Genomic DNA, 16,490 nt, shown 5'->3' with positions numbered 1-16,490 from the left:
CCGCTTGTTTACCTTCAAGCTTTTAAGACCCCAGACGCTATATCTTTTGATAGTCGGGCACCATCAGCTTTCTTCACCACATTTGCTTATTCAAAAACACTTGTATTATTACCATGAAAAAACAAATCCAGTCCTAATACAACAGATAGATGGCAAAACATTAAGAGTGATTATATATGGGTACTCATTTCTCTTTGAGTCCTATCTAGATTTCTAGATATTCTTCTTCTTTTTTTTTTTTACATTTAAATTTCATAGTCAGTTTATTAAGTTCAGTGATGAACGTGATCAAAAGCATATTCTCCTGAAAGCGAGTTTTTCTTAGGAAAAGCACAGCCCTCAGGCACAGCCACAGGTGCTGTGGCCGGCGCACCTCTGCAGAGGGGCCGTCCTTCAGTTGGCTGAGTCACTCTGCATCAGCAGGAGGAGAGCCTGGATCGTCCTCATCTTCTTCGAGCTCCAAATCATCCATTTCCTGGAACAAAGACTCGACTTCCAGCATCTTCCAAGAACTGGATATCAGATGTGTCAAGACGATGATCTGTTTCAAATAGTTGTTTCCCACTTAATTAATTTTTTCCTGCTTGCTCCTCCTCTTTCATTCCTTTCTTTTTCAATTCCAAGTGCTCTGCATCAAATTTGGCCTTCCAATTTAAGACATTCTCGATTGTAACAGGAGTGCCATGAAATAGTTGCTTTTCAGCTTCTTCTGCTTCTTTCTGTTTCTTTTCTTCTTCTCTTCTACTTTTTATTTGATCTACTATTTCATTTAATTTTTCTTGCACAGATGATACTAAAGATCATTACCATGCCAAGGTTTTCTTCTGCTTGTAATGCTAGTAATTTTAAAATGTCTGCAACACCATTTTCTGCCAGATTTTCCTGTGAGAATATTTCATAAAGCGGAGCATCATCTGGGTATTGTTCACTGTCCGTCAACTTGAGCGTAGTCTGGACAGTCTTGTTACTTTCCCCGGCCTCCGATGTCACAGTAATGGTGAAACTGGGTGGGGTTTCTGGTGATACTGTGAAGGAGTCGGGGTCGATGGACTCCCGAGCCTCCAGCTCGTTGCGCTGCCCCTTGCCGTAATCCGTCATCGTGCTCCTCGCCACTGCCCATGGATGGCCCAGACAGCGAGGCGGTGCGCTGCAGCTGGGACCACGGCCGCGCCTGGGAAGCCCACGGCTGCCGGCCGATATTATTCTTTTGCAAAGTGAAAAGCCTTATAAGGATATCTCTAAATTAGATGTAACATTCTATTCAATCAGTTTTAAGATGTGCGTTTTTTCCCCTACATCTTAATATCTCTGAGATAGGAATGTGTTTTATAGTCAAGGGTGTCTGGATTGACGATTAGTTATTTTTATCCCCTTCAATCTCATACCAGGGAAGTCCTGAATTATGGGGGATCTCTCAAAGCAGGATGCTTCTTATAATTGAAAGCATCTTTGATTAAGGAAATGCCAAACCGTACACTTGATTGGAGAATCGCGCAGCGTTGGACTGGGTTGTTCAATACTGATCTATGTGTGTTCTGAAGATGCCAACTCACTGCCGTCAATGTTGACTCATAGCGACACTACAGTACAGACTAGAACCGCTCTTGTGGGTTTCCAAGATTATTACTCTTTATGGGAATAGAGAGTCTCATTTTTCTCCCACAGAGCAGCTGGTGGTTTCGAACTGCTTACCTTGCAGTTAGCAATCCAATGGGTAACCCATTATGCTTCCAAGGCTTCTGGTTTGAACATTTAAACCAAACCAAACCTACTGGTGTGGAATCTCTTCCACCTCATAGCGACCCTGTAAGATAGAGTAGAACTGCCCTGTGGGTTTCCTAGACTGTAAGTCTTTATAGGAGTAGAAAGCCTCATCTTTTTCCCTTTGGAATATTAGCTACTATTATCGTCTGAAACTAAGACAAACATCTTTTTTGCTCCAAATGATAAAGCCACTGCCTAAAGACTGAAATTACGGGTTGATTGTGGTGTCCCCTCTCCCCACAAATAAATGTGTTAACTTGGCTAGGTCATGATTATGTGTCTGTCTTGCATTTTGTGATCTGTTATAATTATCCTCCATTTTAGGCTATGTTGCAAATCCTAACCCTTATATGCTAATGAGCAGGCAGGTAACAGGGTTGGGTATAGGGAGAGGGAGGGAAAAAGAGGAGCTGACACTAAGGGCTCAATAGAAAATAAATGTCTAAAAACTAATGATGGCAACATATGTACAAATGTGTTTGATATAACTGATGTATGGATTGTTACAAGAGCTGTAAGAACCTTCAATAAAAATGTTTTCAAAAAAAAGGTTGGCGAGGACCTAATGTCGGGGGTTTAAATGGAGAGAAAATGTTTTGAGAATGATGTACAAATGTGCTTTACACAATTGATGTATGTATGGATTGCGATAACAGTTGTATGAGCCCCTAATAACATGTTAAAAAGAAAAAAAGGTTGGCTATGTCTTGAGTCTTAATCATTCCCACCCTTTTTTTGACTTACATCTTTAATTGTTTTTTTTTGTGTTTTGTTTTTTTTTTACATCTTTAATTTTATAAGAAATGAAAGGAGGGAGAAATAAGCTAAGAGGAGAAGGATTTTACAACCACCAAGAAAGAAAAGCCAAAAAAAGAAAGAAAAGCCACAAGTGGGTACAGTTTGTGGATCCGGGGTCCCTGTGCTGAGAGCCTCCTAGACCCAGGGGGAGAGTTCAGCCAGGACATATGCAGATATCCAAAGACTGCAGGGACCAGAGATATTGAACGGACAAGAGGACCTTCCCCTAGAGCCAGCATTCTAAATTTGAACATCTAGTCTTCTAAACTGTGAGAAAATAAAAATTTGTTTTATAATAACACTAGATAACTAAGACAACTTCAATGACTTAGTGGCTTCTAAGTGAACTACAGGATAAGAACTGAAACTAAACTAGTGACATAGGAGCCATGTCACAGATGGAAAGCTTCTTCATTGATTTATTTCTGTAGTTATCCTTAAGGCTGGTCGTCAGAACTATAAAGAAAATCACCGGAAGTAGAGACTATGGCTAGCCTGTATGATCGATTGCCGATCTGTCCGTCTTAGTCAGCTAGAACGACTGACCTGTTGCTCGTGGGGACAGTGATCATTTGAATGGAAGGGCCCTCAATTCTGTTCTGAACTGACTCACCTTCCTTCCACCTCCTCCAGAGATGTGCGAGTCCGAGTGGTTGAGGAACGTAAGGTGGTAGGTAGCGTGTTAGGAAGCACGGGGCTCTTTTCACTCATGCTGGTAGCCCTGGGAGCTGGGGGCACCAGGCCAGGCACTGGAGAGGAAAAGAGGACTGGCATGGGTCATTGGAACCCAAACCTCTAATATAGTCCAAGACTAGCACCTGGAGAAATTGACCCAGCAAACCACTAGCCGCTCCGGTCCCGGGCACCCTCCAGAAAACCCTTCTTGATACTATGAATAAAGATAATTTGGATCTTATTAATTGCTCTGGATGGGCTAGTGGGCCTACGAAGGTCGGGACAAGAGAGCAGTGCACGGGCCACAGCAGAGATCAGGGAAGCAGGGGACCTGAATTCCAGGCGAGTCACTGGCAGCAGCCAGACTCACACCATGTTTGTGTCCATTCCAAAGCTCAAACTCAACTGTTCCTCCTTACTCAGCTATAGGGCCTCCAAGGGGGGATTATTTGCTAAAAGACCCTCCCAAGGGCACTTGTGTCCCAAGAGGCTGGCTAGTCTTCAGTCCCACTCACCAAGGGAGCACGGCCGGCCATCAGGCTCATCGGGACAGGCACACACGAAGTCCGAGGCTTTGGCAAAGCAGAGGTGGGTGCAACCGCCATTGTTCACCCCACAGGCATTGGTCCCTGGAGGCAGAGGACACACAGGTAGGATCTGGGACAGGACCCGTGCTCTTCATTGGACACATCTCAGAGCCCAGGCTGTGCCACTCTCAGGGACAGTAGAGCACGTGACGTCGAACCACAGGGGGCAAAAAAGAAGTTCTAACAGCGTCACATCGGAGGCCCAAGCTCATCAACCGTTCCTGGGGTGACCGAGCCCATGAACGGTCAGGAAGCTGACTCAGGAGCCGGACACCCACCTGTCTGCCGTTGAGGGGAAACCACGATGATATCCATAAGTCCTTCCACGTTTGCCAACACGGTCTCCTTGTTCCGGCCCGAGTACTTGTCTACACGTTGGATCGACTTGGTCTGCCAGTCTGTCCAGTAGATCCACCTGTCCTGCTACTCAATAGGGAAACCCCGAAAGAGTCAGTATTATTTGACAGTCAGACCCCAGTCCAGTTTCTATGCCTCACTACCCAAGAGTCCCTTTGCTGAAACATCCTCTTCATTTCTCACCCACAAAGTCACCTTTTGAGTCCCCAGGAAGGCCCTCCTCTGAGAAATCTCCCCAGACCCACCTGGCGTTCACTCTCCTTTCTTCCCCGCTGTTCTGTCCCTTGTACTCACAGACAGGTGGGGTGCAACACAATATAACTAGCCGGTGGGTCTATAGGTCCTCCCAGGTTAAGTTCGTCAGGGAAGGCTTCATTTCTACTCTGTGAACTTCCAGCCCCTAACACTTAGTCCTCAGTAAGTTAGCTGAGCATCTCAATCAATGCATGAGTTCCCAAATGTAGCAGAGCAGCAACTGGGCATTCTGGGTCCCTGCTTCTGGGCTCTTTTCTGACTCGATTACTCTGGGTTCCTTCTGTGAGCCACTGACTCCTAAGGCAGTAGTCCTGATTCTTAACCAGGGTACCCTGGGAAGGCCCTCTGGCCCTTAGGGTATACATTGCAAACTCCAGGGAGAACTAAGAAACTGGAACAGATTACTCAGCAGTATCCAGGGATGTTATATTTGCAGTATGAAAGGGGGAAAGGGATACCTATTATTAAGGAAAGCTGGACAACATCTAATTGACATGATATAATGGAGACTATAGATAGCAGAGGATGATAGAGACTGTGGCTACCAGAGAACATGGACAGAGTGGATGAAGTTTGTCAAAAAGGGACAACATTTTAAAATCATTGAGAATCCTTGCTTTGACTATAGCATCAGTAGACCGCCGCTTTTCCGTCTGTGTTTTTTCCACACCATTTTGCAGGTGTGAGCTCTCAAAAGTGACAGCGAAGAAAAGAGAATTGTTTAGAGATAGCTTGTACCGAGTACTACCCACATGTCGGGTATTCAGAGAACACTTGAATATGTGAGAATAGGTTATTACACTTGGGCCACACATTGAGCTGTTAACTGCAAGGTCAATGACCCAACAGTAGCTCCCCGGGAGAAAGACGAGGCTGTCTGCTCCTAGAAAAATTTAAAGTGTCAAAAACCAAAGGGGACAGCTGTACTCTGCCCCACGGGGTCACTACGAGTCAGAATCAGCTCGATGACAGTGAGTTTGTTGGTTTTTTTCAGCCTAGAGATGGTGTAGTATGTCACCCACAGTTACACAGCTATGTAATGAATGGCATGGAAGGAACTTGAGCCCTGGCCCTTGGCGTGTGGGAGGTACTGATTGGCCAGCTGCCTTAAAACTCTTTGTGCTTGAAGCTTTGTCACCTTACTGCCACTGTGGGGCCTCTCTGAGCTCAGATGCTGGGACCAGAGCATTTGGACCAACTGGAGAACTTGGTAAAATGCTTATGACCGGGCCCAGTCCTCAGAAAGCCAACTCTCTATGGCCGGAGGCCCAGGGACCTGTGTCCTCACAAGCTCCTCAGCTGACTGTGCATTAACAGCTTAGTCACCTGCAAGGCTGCAGCATGGGAGTAGGGGAGTAGGAGGGGCTTCAGAGCACAACAAGCCCCCTGACGTGCGCTTGTAGAGCACACCCATCCAGTGGCAACTAGAGCCCAGGATGCTGACTCCGAACTCCAAGCCATGCCCCAGTCCAGGAGCTCTAATTACCACCCTCCCGAGCCAGTACCTGGGTCAGGGCAAAGGGGTGGGACACGCGGCTGACCAAGACCTGCCGCAGCTTCCCATTGAGATCGGCGCTCTCGATCCGGTCCAGATGGGCATCGACCCAGTAGATCCTGCGAGGGAACAGAGGCAAGGCTGGCTGCTCAGACCATGGCCCTTTCCCTAAGGACCGCCCTCCACCTCTCTCCCCCAGCCAAACCGGCACAAGGTGTGAGCAGCCAGGGATTCCCCTGGAGGAGAGGTCGGTGTCAGCTCCAGAGGGGAAGGACTGCCAAGTGGGTAGACCAGGGATGTTCTGGGAGGAGTGGACAGTCTGGGGGCCTTGGAGGAAACACCATCCCCCGCACCTTGATCACCCTTTGGCTCCTCATGAAGAGTCTAGGCCCAAATGATTAAGATATTCTTCATGAAGCGAACCTGGTCTACACAGACTCCTCTGAGCTTCCAGGAAGAAGGCACCTGCCAACTCCTCAGGTAACTCTGACTCTCTTGCCCTCTTCTGGAAGGCAAAGAGACACACACCGTTCCAGAGTCTCTCTTCTGCCCTCTGATTTTTTTCTTTTTTTCTCTAAACTCACTGGCACCGGGTTGATGCCGATGCAGAGTAAGCCTATAGGACAGGGTAAAACTGGCCCTTGTGAGTCCTGTCTTTCTCCCATGGAGCGGCTGGTTGTTTCAAACTGCTGACCCTGCAGTTAGCAGCTTACCTCCTAGCCACTAGGCCACCAGGGTTCCTTGCCTCTAGAGTAGGCATTTCGCCTTTCAATACCTGAAGGGACTAGCAAGGTAATGCATACGAAGAATTAGCTCAGTCAGGTGGGGGAGGGGCATGGGGAGGTGTGGGGGGCTCTGACTGCGGCGTGGTCAGAAGACCCTCTTTGCTAAAAGCAGTTAGCTTAAAGGCATTTAAACCAGTGAAATAAAACCTATTTCAGGGATGAGGGCTGTAGGTGGGAACCAAGTCATCATCTTGCTCCCCACTTTCTCATTCCTACCGACAAAGAAACGGACTCTCATGCTCATTTGCCCTACTCGCCTCACAACCTTCCTCTCCTCTGCCCACTCGATGCCCCAGAGGCTCTCTGGGGCAGGGTTCCCACCTGCGGGTATCATAGTCCAAGGTCAGGCCGTTGGGCCAACCCAGGTCAGTACTGATGAGGACCTTCCGCTCAGAGCCATCCAGGTTAGCCCGCTCGATTTTGGCAATGTGGCCCCAGTCCGTCCAGAAGAGGTACCTGAAGAACAACAGAGTCACCATCACCAAGGCCATGGAAGATGGCACCCAGCGGCGGAGAGAATACAGGGCTCCCACCCACATCATGACGACATAAACCCCTTCTTTCTCAGCAGGCCCCTCCTCCCTGGATCTTATGTCAGCCAGCAAGGACTCACCCTTTCCTGGGGAAAACGGCGATGGCTCGGGGTTCATCCAGGCTGGTGTTGACCAGTACTTTGCGACTGGAGCCATCCAATCTCGATGCCTCGATGGTATTCCGGCCCGTATCTGTCCAGTAGAGGTTCCGGGCCACCCAGTCCACTGCCAACCCATCAGTGGTCTTCAGTCCACGCCCGATCACTGTCTCCATGTTGCTGCCATTCAGGTCTGCTCGCCTTGGGGGATAACCCAGGGTTCCACAAGTGACCAGATGGACCGGGGACACACCGAAACTCAGTTTATCCCCATCCCTGTAACTGGCCCTCCATCAGACTAAGCTCTAGAAGAAACAGGACCAACTATCCATTAGTAGAATCCTCACATCTAGTGTGGTAGCTGCTCAATGGAGCGTTTGCAGAATTAATGGAAGAATGGTCCTTGTTAGTTGTCATAGAGTTGAGCCCAACTTTCGGTGAGCCCCCTGTGATGCCCAGGTGTTCAAGGTTGAGAGCTATTCCCAGGTACCACTGCGTGAAATCACCCATGAACCTTTGGGTGCATGGTCAAGCCCTTAACCATTTGTGTCACCCAGGAATTCCCATTACTTCTTAAGAGGAGAGAAGCTCTCCTGCAGACTGCAAATCGATGGGCGTTGCCTTGGGCCCATCTCCTCCCGGAAGATAGGTTCATCACACCCCGCACCATGTTGGGAGGAGACGGGTTTGCTGCACGGTGATCAGCAGCAAGACCACTTTATCAAAACCTACCTGTGCCTGGTTAGCGGCCCCAAGCCAGGGACCTCAACCTTGGAAGGGAGGGCTTCTCTAAATGACTTAGGTCCTCTCCCTGCAACACACTTCGGGGAGGACAAAGGGCAATGCTCCCGGGGGTCTCTGCCATGGGAGACTCTCTCTACCATGGGGGACCTTCCTCACTGGTCAGAGTCCTCAGCTGTCAAGAATACAAATGTTCAAACACCTGTGGACCCCCACTATCACTGGCCAGGGTTCTTACATTGCACTCCAGATATAGGGTTGAGCTACAAGACCCAGTCCTTAGCATGCTCTACAGGACCCATGGAGCCCCCCACAGGGCCCGGGATGGGTGGAAAGCTAGAAGTCTCTAGTCTGATTTGATCTATTTTGTTTATTTGGCATTTTTAATATACTGGGCTTCTACGTTCTAACTGTAACCAAACTAGCCCCACCTCCATATATATATACTCAGCTCTAAGTGATAACACTACAACATGAATCCAGTCAGGATTAGATCTCACTGCCCAAGTCCATCATGCTCAGCAAAGCAGAGAGGAAGCCCCTCAATGAGACAGCCCGACCATGGCAGCAACAATGGGCTGTCACGTAGGAATGACTGTAAAAATGGTACAGGGCTGGGCAGTGTTTCATGTTGTTGTACACAATGAGTCAGATCTGACTCATTGGCACTGTGGCAGTTACATAATCTCCTATCAACTTGCGAAGGGGTGGAGTCTAGACTGTCAATCAGGTCGCAGGTTGATGACCTCATCGGTAGGTGCGACAGAGATAAATAGATCACTGGGGGCCAGACATACTCTCTCTGCGAGACATTCCTGTTGACAAGCCACATGGAGCTACACTGATGGAGCCAGAGACCTGGAGCTGGAGGAGCCACGTGGAGACCCACGCCAGTACTGAGATGCTTCCACCACCACTGGATTCACAAGACTTCCACCCAATGGCTTGTGATCTTCCTGCATTTGGCATTATTGCATGTGTTGTATGAGTCTAAAGAGGAATTTATAGACTAGTATCAGACATATGGGCTAATGTCGGACTTATTGACTTGAACTGGACTGGGCTGGGCTGCTTTCTTAATATACAATTACTCTTCAATATAAAGTTCTCTCTAACACACGTATCAGTGTCTCTGGATTTGTTTCTCTAGTCAACCTGGACTAACACGGGCACCTAATGACAACAACCACACCCACGTTCATTTAGAGGTTCCCTACAGACTATATAACTCCACACATCTTCTGGAAGTTTTCGAGGTACCTAATAACATCCAGGAAGACATCTGTATAGTAGACCTTCCCATCCACACTGTCATAGTCCAGGGAGATGACATTGTTGAGTTCAGGGACAGGGACGTGCACATCTGTGTGGTCGCTGGTATCCAGGGAGATGCGCCGGATGGAGCCGCGGCTGGAGAAGAGCAGGTAGGTCTCAGGGGAGGGGTCACACGTCTCGCCGTCTCCCTTGAGCTGGATGCCAGTGGGGCAGGCGCAGGAGAAGCCAGAAGGCCGAGGCAAGCAGAGGTGGGAGCAGCCACCATTCTGCAGGCCGCACTTGTTAAAACCTGGTGATTGAAAGAGAATGGCAAAAGCGTTGACACCCAGCCAAGAGCACTGGGAAATTTGACAAAGGTCCTTATTGCATGTTCCTGAGGCAGGGATGAGGAGCAGCCACAGATGTATCCCCAGGAATCCTTTAAAAGGGACAACATCACACAGTTGTAGTACCAGCTGGATCCCATGGTGGTCTCTGTATAGCCCTGAAGTTGGGACATCCCCAGAAAGCCAGATGCCTTTGCAGCTCAGCCAGAGGGGGTCTTCTCACCTGGTGACTGTGCTCGGTCCACAGCCTGGATATCCATGAGGCCCGGCAGGTTGGACCTCACCAGGATGACGTTGCTGCCGGTACTCTTGTTGGCCCGGTGGATGCTGCGCGTCTGCCAGTCGGTCCAGTAGATGTAAGAGCCGAGCAGGGTGAGGCCATACGGGTGCTGCACGGGTGACACCAGCGTGTGCCGGTTGGCACCATTCAGGTCAGCAGCCTCAATTCGCTGCAGGGGAAGGAAAGTGTGAGGGTTGGTTACAAGTGGTCCAGGAGCCCCTCTGGAGAGCACCTCTCCAGATGGACAGACCTCTGCCATCTTCCTAGGCTTCCAGGGAGCATCAGTGGCAGGGTGCTCACCTCGGTGTGGGCATCAGCCCACAGCAGCTGGGAGCCGGCCTTGTCCACGGTGAGTCCATTGGGCCAGCCTAAGTTGTTGTTGATGAGCACGGTACGGTCAGAGCCATCCATTCCAGACCGCTCTAACTTGGCATTCTCGCCCCAGTCTGTCCAGTACATGAACCTGGATGGGAGAGAATCTGGTTATATCCGCTCTGCATGAGAGACGCGGCATTCTGCTCCCACAAGGATGTACAGCTTCAGAACCCCACAGGAGCAGTTAGATTCTGTCCTATTGGGTCACTTTGAATTAGAGTGGCCTCGGTAGCAGTGAGTACAGTTGACTCCATATGCCATGAGCACTCACAGGGCGCAGAACACTGTGCAGAGGAACCTTACTCATATTATCTCAACGAGTCTTCCCAAGGGTCAAAAAGTATGCCCTTTCACTGCTGGGTAAGGGAGGGGTTAAAAACGGGGCCCCCTGGCTATTACAAGATATAGTGTCTGGGGCTTTAAAGGCTTGTAGTTAAACAAGCAGCCATCTAGCAGGAAAGCAACAAAACCCACATGGAAGAAGCACACCAGCCTGTGTGATCCTGAAGTATCGACAAGAAGAGGTACCCTAAGTTCAACAACAACCAACCAAATCGCTGTGAAGGGACGTGCATGTAGTGGAGATCCAAAACCCACCTGTAAGATCATGGGACAGTCCCTCAGAGAAGGATGATAAATCCAGGGTGCTGTATGGCCCTGATGAGCCATGTAACTATTCTCTCGTTCTTTAATACTTCCTCTCCTTACTATTATGACTTTTATTTGTTTCACCTCATTAAGCATGTCCTATTTGCGTATGTCCACCTGTTTATTTAAAATTGTTCAGTACGTGAAAGTCAAGATAGACAACCCTTCAGAAACAGCAAGAGGAGTAATGGTTCCCTGAGGGTACGGAAGGGGGTGGGGATAGAGAGCTGACAGCACTGATGGCTGTATAACCCCACTGGATGAGACCGAACAACAGACTTGTACGTGAATGGACATATTGGATTGTGTAAGATATGGCCAAAAAATCTATTATAGGGAAAGAAAAGAAAAGGATTCCTGGGGGAGGGGAGGGAGGGAAGGGATAAAGGGGAGTTCATATCAAGTTCAAGAAGAAAGAAAATGTTTTGAAACTGATGATGGTAGCAATTGCCCAATACTGCTTGATGTGATATGGAATGTTATGAAATCTCTAAGCGCTCCCAATAAAATAATTAAAAATTAAAAACAAAACCCAAAATGGTCGAACGGATCAGGTATCAGGCATCATCAGAACAAAAAATCATATCATTGTGAATGAGGGGGAGTGCGTAGTGGAGACCCAAAGCCCATCTGTAGGCCATCAGACATCCGCTTATGGAAGGGTCGCGCGGAGGAGACGAGCCAGTCAGGGTACGATGTAGCAATGATGAAACATACAACTTTCTTCTAGTTCCTAAATGCTTCCCCACCCCCCGCCCCCCACCATCATGATCCCAATTCTACCTTACAAATCTGGTTAGACCAGAGGATGTACACTGGTACAGATAGGAAACTGGAAACACTGGGAATCCAGGGTGGATGATCCCTTCAGGACCAGTGGTGAGAGTGGTGATACCAGGAGGGTAGAGGGTGGGTGGGGTGGAAAGGGGGAACCGATTACAAGGATCTACATATAACCTCCTCCCTGGGGGACGGACAACAGAAAAGTGGGTGAAGGGAGACGTCAGACAGTGTAAGATATGACAAAATCATTTATAAATTATCATTATGAAGGGTTCATGAGGGGAAGAGGGAGCAGGGAGGGAGGGGGAAAAATGAGGAGCTGATGCCAGCGGCTTAAGTGGAGAGCTAATGTTTTGAGAACAATGAGGGCAATGAATGTACAAACGTGCTTTACACAATTGATGTATGTATGGATTGTGATAAGAGTTGTATGAGCCCCTAATAAAATGATTTTAAAAAAACCAAAATGGGGCCCATAGGTCAGTCCGAGTGCCCACAGATGGAAACACCCTACAGGTTCATCCACTGATGAAACCATTGACAAGATGTGGTCCACTGTGTATAGCCCACTGTGAAGTGGGGACACCCCCACGCAACCACCAGGCGGAACCAAGTCTTGCTATGTGCTACCACAGGACGAAGCCTTGGGAAGGTGATGCCACACCGGTCAGCCACCTCGGGACAAATATTGCATGGTTCCACGTATCGGGGATAGGCAAATAGACAGAAAGTAGAGATCCTTGGTGGTTAACTGGGGTGGGTGAGGGAGGAACGGGGGATTCATTCCTGTTGGGCACTGAGTTTCTGGAGGTGGCCAATTCATTTGGAAAAGAACAGCGGTGGGAGGGGGTTGCCATCACACATGATGATCATGAACCAGTCCTTGAATTCTACGTGTCAAAACGGCTCGGTTCTATGTACCCGTCCCAGCATGCACGAAAGGAGCCCTGGGGCACAGTGGTTCAGAGCTCAGCTGCTACTAGAAGGTTGGCAGTTTGAAGCCAGCAGTCACACCACAGGAAAACCACGTGGCAGCCTGATCCCCGCAGATGGCGGCCTTGGGGATGGGGTGGGGGGGTGGGGTTCTGCTCTGTCCTCTAGGATTTCTGTGAGCTGAACACGGGTCTCCGCTCCATGGCAATGGGGTTTTGGAGGTGCAATGGTGGAGCACGGGGCTGCCCACAGCCTGGAGACCCACTTCCAACAAGATCACAGCCCAGGAAACCCCGTGGATGGTTAGATTCTGCCACACAGGGCAATTGGTGGTGGTGGTGGGATGGGTCAGAACCAACTCAAGGGCAGCAGGCAGTGGCAATGACCACACCCACAATAAGACAGGGAGGATCTGGGCCCAACATGGGGCGGAGAGTGCACGCGGCAGGAAGTCCAAGCCGTTCTTTCCATCTCGACCCTGTACTGCTGCCTTGAAAGAAGTTAGTAGGGCACAGGGAGTTACTAGGGCCTCGCTCAGGTGCGTCGCTAAGCTTGCTTGCTCTCCGAAGGCCCACCCTTCTTCTTATCCTGTTGCCCAGGGCCCCAGCTCTCACCCCATCTCATGGTACAGAACAATGGCCCGGGGGCTGTCCAGGTTCTGCCACACCAACACTTTACGCATGGACCCGTCCAGGTTGCCCACTTCAATCCGGTTGGTGCCCGTGTCTGTCCAGTAGACTTTCCGGCCAATGGCATCCACTGCGAGTCCATCGGTGGTCTGTAGCCCTGCGGGAAATCAAGAGAGCTCATTTGCTCCGGGCTTAAAACACAGGGGCCGTTTCTCAGCTCTGGAGCCAGACAGGCGTTCCCCGGGTCACAAGGGCACCCCACCTGTGGTGATGATGTCCTCATGCTGAGAGCCATCCAGGGTGGCGCGGCTGATCCTGTGTAGCGTGCTGTCAGACCAGTACACTTTTCCTGGAGAGGGAAGGCTAGGCTCAGCCTGGACGCTCATGTCCCCAAAGGGATACTAATCACTGCCTCAGGCCCTGAGCTCGCAGGGCGTGTCAGGGAGCCTAGTATCCTCCCCAGTGGAGGAGATCAGGGACGTGCAGAAATACGATAGCAGGAGTTCTCCTGGGAGACATGGAGCTGAAGGGCCCAGAGGGAAGCCTTCCCGACCAGAGAGAAGGGGCTTTAGAGATGGGGCAGAGGCTGAGCCAGAGAGCAATGGAACCTGTCAGCTCTTAGCCGAGGGCACAGGTGGGAGAGAATGAAGGACCGTGGTTGCTGTGGGGCAGGTGGGAGGGGTGGGCCGCACCGACCTTCCTGGGGATCCACTCCAACAGCAATGGTGTTCTTCATGGTAACGTTGATGGGAACCACCACGTCGGCGAAATAAGGGATGTCCAGGGAGACCATGCGGATGTCTATTCTCCTGGCGAAGATGAGGAAACTGTTCATACCTGCACGGCGGACAGAGGAGGGAGGGCGGTCACTGGAGGACAGCTTTAGGGCACCTGGCAGAGGAAAGGGTCTGCTTCTCGCCGAGTCAATGTATCTGGACCGTTCCCCACCGGATACAAATAGAATGTCATGAAAAAGGAGCACCTTTTCCCAACGGGCACAAAGCCACCATGAGGACTAATGCCTGTGACCCTGCCCACCTGCGCCCTTGGGCCTCCCCACTTTCCTATAAGCTCGCAGTCTCTCTCTGAAGCCTCTCAATGGACCAGGACCTACAGAGTTTCTTGGACAACCCGAGAACTCATCTCTTGAAGAGGAGAGCCCTTTCTCTTCCCATCAAGGTTGCAGCCAGCTCTGGGATCCTTGGACCCACCTGGTGAACAGGTCTTGCCATCAGACTGCAGGTTGATGCCCGTGGGGCAGGTACAGCTGAAGCCGCTGGGATTTGGGGATCGAAGACACAGGTGGCTGCAGCCACCATTCTCCAGCACACAGGGTGTGGACACTAGGTAGGAAGTGGGCGAGGAGTCAATGAGAGACCTTCCCCAGGGCAGGGGGAGAGGTCCATGAGAGGCCAGGGCCACTGGAAAGCTGCTGACCTGGGGGCCGCCGGCGGTGGAAGACATGGATGTCCATCAGGTTCTCCAAGTTCTCCTGCAGGGTCTCCCGGTCCAGCCCCGTCAGCCGGTCGGCACTCTGTATGCTCTTGGTCTGCCAGTCAGTCCAATAAATGCGCTCTCCGTAGAGAGTCAGCCCAAATGGGTGGGGAAGCTGGCTTCCGATCAGCACCTGCCAGGGCGCCAGCACTTGGGTCATTACTCAGGAAGGTGTGACAGTCCCAAGCAGCTGCAGTCCAGAGCTCAGAACGCAACTCTGCCACTGTCAGCCAAGCGAGGGCTAGTTATGAGACCTCTCTGAGCCTCGATCTACCCATCCGGGATAGCATCATGGAAGTGTCTAGCTCCCGGGGCTGTGTGAGGATGGAGGAAGACATGTGCTATTTATAAGGTCTCCAAGTCCCTCTCCACTGATGGCTTGTTCTGGTTGGGAGGCGCCGTGGAGCCGGTGCCCCCTCACAGGGACCTGAAGTATCACAGAGTGAAATGCTGGTGCCACCCTCACCATCGTCCTATCTTTGTGCCCACCAGCGGCTTCGTTGTTACAAAAGGAAAACAGCAGCTTTTCCGTGGACGCCACCTTAAATCCAGACACCCAAGTTAACATCACCCACCAAGGGAGAGGCCAGTATCACGCCCTACTGATGAGACTCACTGAGAACTCCGGGCGCAATTTCACTGATGCAGAATTTCTGCCCGAACCACACATTCCGAATCCCATCACAAGGCAACATCAGACAAAAGCATCACAGCGAGAGCCATTCGACCACATAACGGGCTTTAAAAAGGCAAAGGCTAGGAAGTGTTTCAGAGTAGAGCTTAGAGAGACATGATTATAAGACACACTGGATGATCCTGAATTGGATTCAAAATCTAAAAAGAGACAATCTGAGGGAAAAAAGAGGAGCTGGGTGGGGGGCGGGAATGAGCAACTGATATTAAGGTAGAGGGCAAATGTTTTGAGAATGATAAGGGCAGCGAATGTATATACGTGCTTGACACAATGGATGTATGTATGGATTGTGATGAGAATTGTATGAGCCCCCAATAAAATAATAATAATAATAAAAAAAGAAAGTAAATGTCTAGAAAAGAATAATGGCAACATATGTAGAGAGATGCTTGATACAATTGATGTATGGATTGGGACAAGAGTTGGGAATGATGAGGGCAATGAATGTACAAATGTGCGTCACACAATTGATGTATGTATGGATTGTGGTAAGAGTTGTATGAGCCCCTAATAAAATGATTAAAAAAAAAAGGAGCGGATACCAAGGGAAGTACATGTTTAGAAAATGTACAAATATGCTTGATACAATTCATTGTTATAAGAGCTGTTAGAGCCCCCAAATGAGTAATTAAAATAAAAAAGAGAGTACAATAGAAAAATAAATTATATATATCAGGGCTGCCCTCTCTACACACACACACACACACACACACACACACACACACACGCATGCACGCGCACGCACGTCAAAATTTCCATGAAAGAAATAAAAAGAGAAGAAGCTATTAAAGACCAAACCAAAAACTCGCTGCCATCGAGTCAATGCTCACTGGTAGCAACCTTCTGTGAGTTCCTGAGACAGTTTATTGTGCCAGCCTGGCTGATAAACGCAGGTGGGATTGACTGAGGGGCGGAGAGATGGATGGCTTGGTGAGCCTTGCCTTTCTTGTCTCTCGCTCTGTGAT

The 16,490-nt window shown here is 49.7% G+C and overlaps 1 protein-coding gene and 1 pseudogene across 1 annotated transcript in view; both read right to left on the bottom strand.

The window, feature by feature from the left end:
• Positions 1 to 16,490, bottom strand: part of LRP4 (LDL receptor related protein 4) — a 51,627-nt gene that overhangs the window by 10,668 nt on the left and 24,469 nt on the right. Inside the window, exons 21-34 of the mRNA XM_013006073.2 lie at positions 14,775 to 14,964; positions 14,549 to 14,680; positions 14,034 to 14,174; positions 13,600 to 13,686; positions 13,323 to 13,494; positions 10,270 to 10,432; positions 9,913 to 10,138; positions 9,349 to 9,652; positions 7,330 to 7,548; positions 7,038 to 7,172; positions 5,942 to 6,050; positions 4,103 to 4,247; positions 3,753 to 3,866; positions 3,176 to 3,311 (exon numbers count right to left, since the gene is read on the bottom strand). Of these exons, the coding sequence (XP_012861527.1) occupies positions 3,176 to 3,311; positions 3,753 to 3,866; positions 4,103 to 4,247; positions 5,942 to 6,050; positions 7,038 to 7,172; positions 7,330 to 7,548; positions 9,349 to 9,652; positions 9,913 to 10,138; positions 10,270 to 10,432; positions 13,323 to 13,494; positions 13,600 to 13,686; positions 14,034 to 14,174; positions 14,549 to 14,680; positions 14,775 to 14,964 (2,273 nt within the window). The remainder of the gene's footprint in view (positions 1 to 3,175; positions 3,312 to 3,752; positions 3,867 to 4,102; positions 4,248 to 5,941; positions 6,051 to 7,037; positions 7,173 to 7,329; positions 7,549 to 9,348; positions 9,653 to 9,912; positions 10,139 to 10,269; positions 10,433 to 13,322; positions 13,495 to 13,599; positions 13,687 to 14,033; positions 14,175 to 14,548; positions 14,681 to 14,774; positions 14,965 to 16,490) is intronic.
• Positions 407 to 1,098, bottom strand: LOC105979115 (annotated as a pseudogene).

Source organism: Echinops telfairi, unplaced genomic scaffold, assembly GCF_000313985.2.
Source record: "Echinops telfairi isolate 266 unplaced genomic scaffold, ASM31398v2 ScPeMD7_60;HRSCAF=208, whole genome shotgun sequence".
NCBI classification, from domain to species: domain Eukaryota; kingdom Metazoa; phylum Chordata; class Mammalia; order Afrosoricida; family Tenrecidae; genus Echinops; species Echinops telfairi.
The sequence above is the reverse complement of the archived record's forward strand: the minus strand, read 5'-3'. Positions and strand labels throughout refer to the sequence as shown.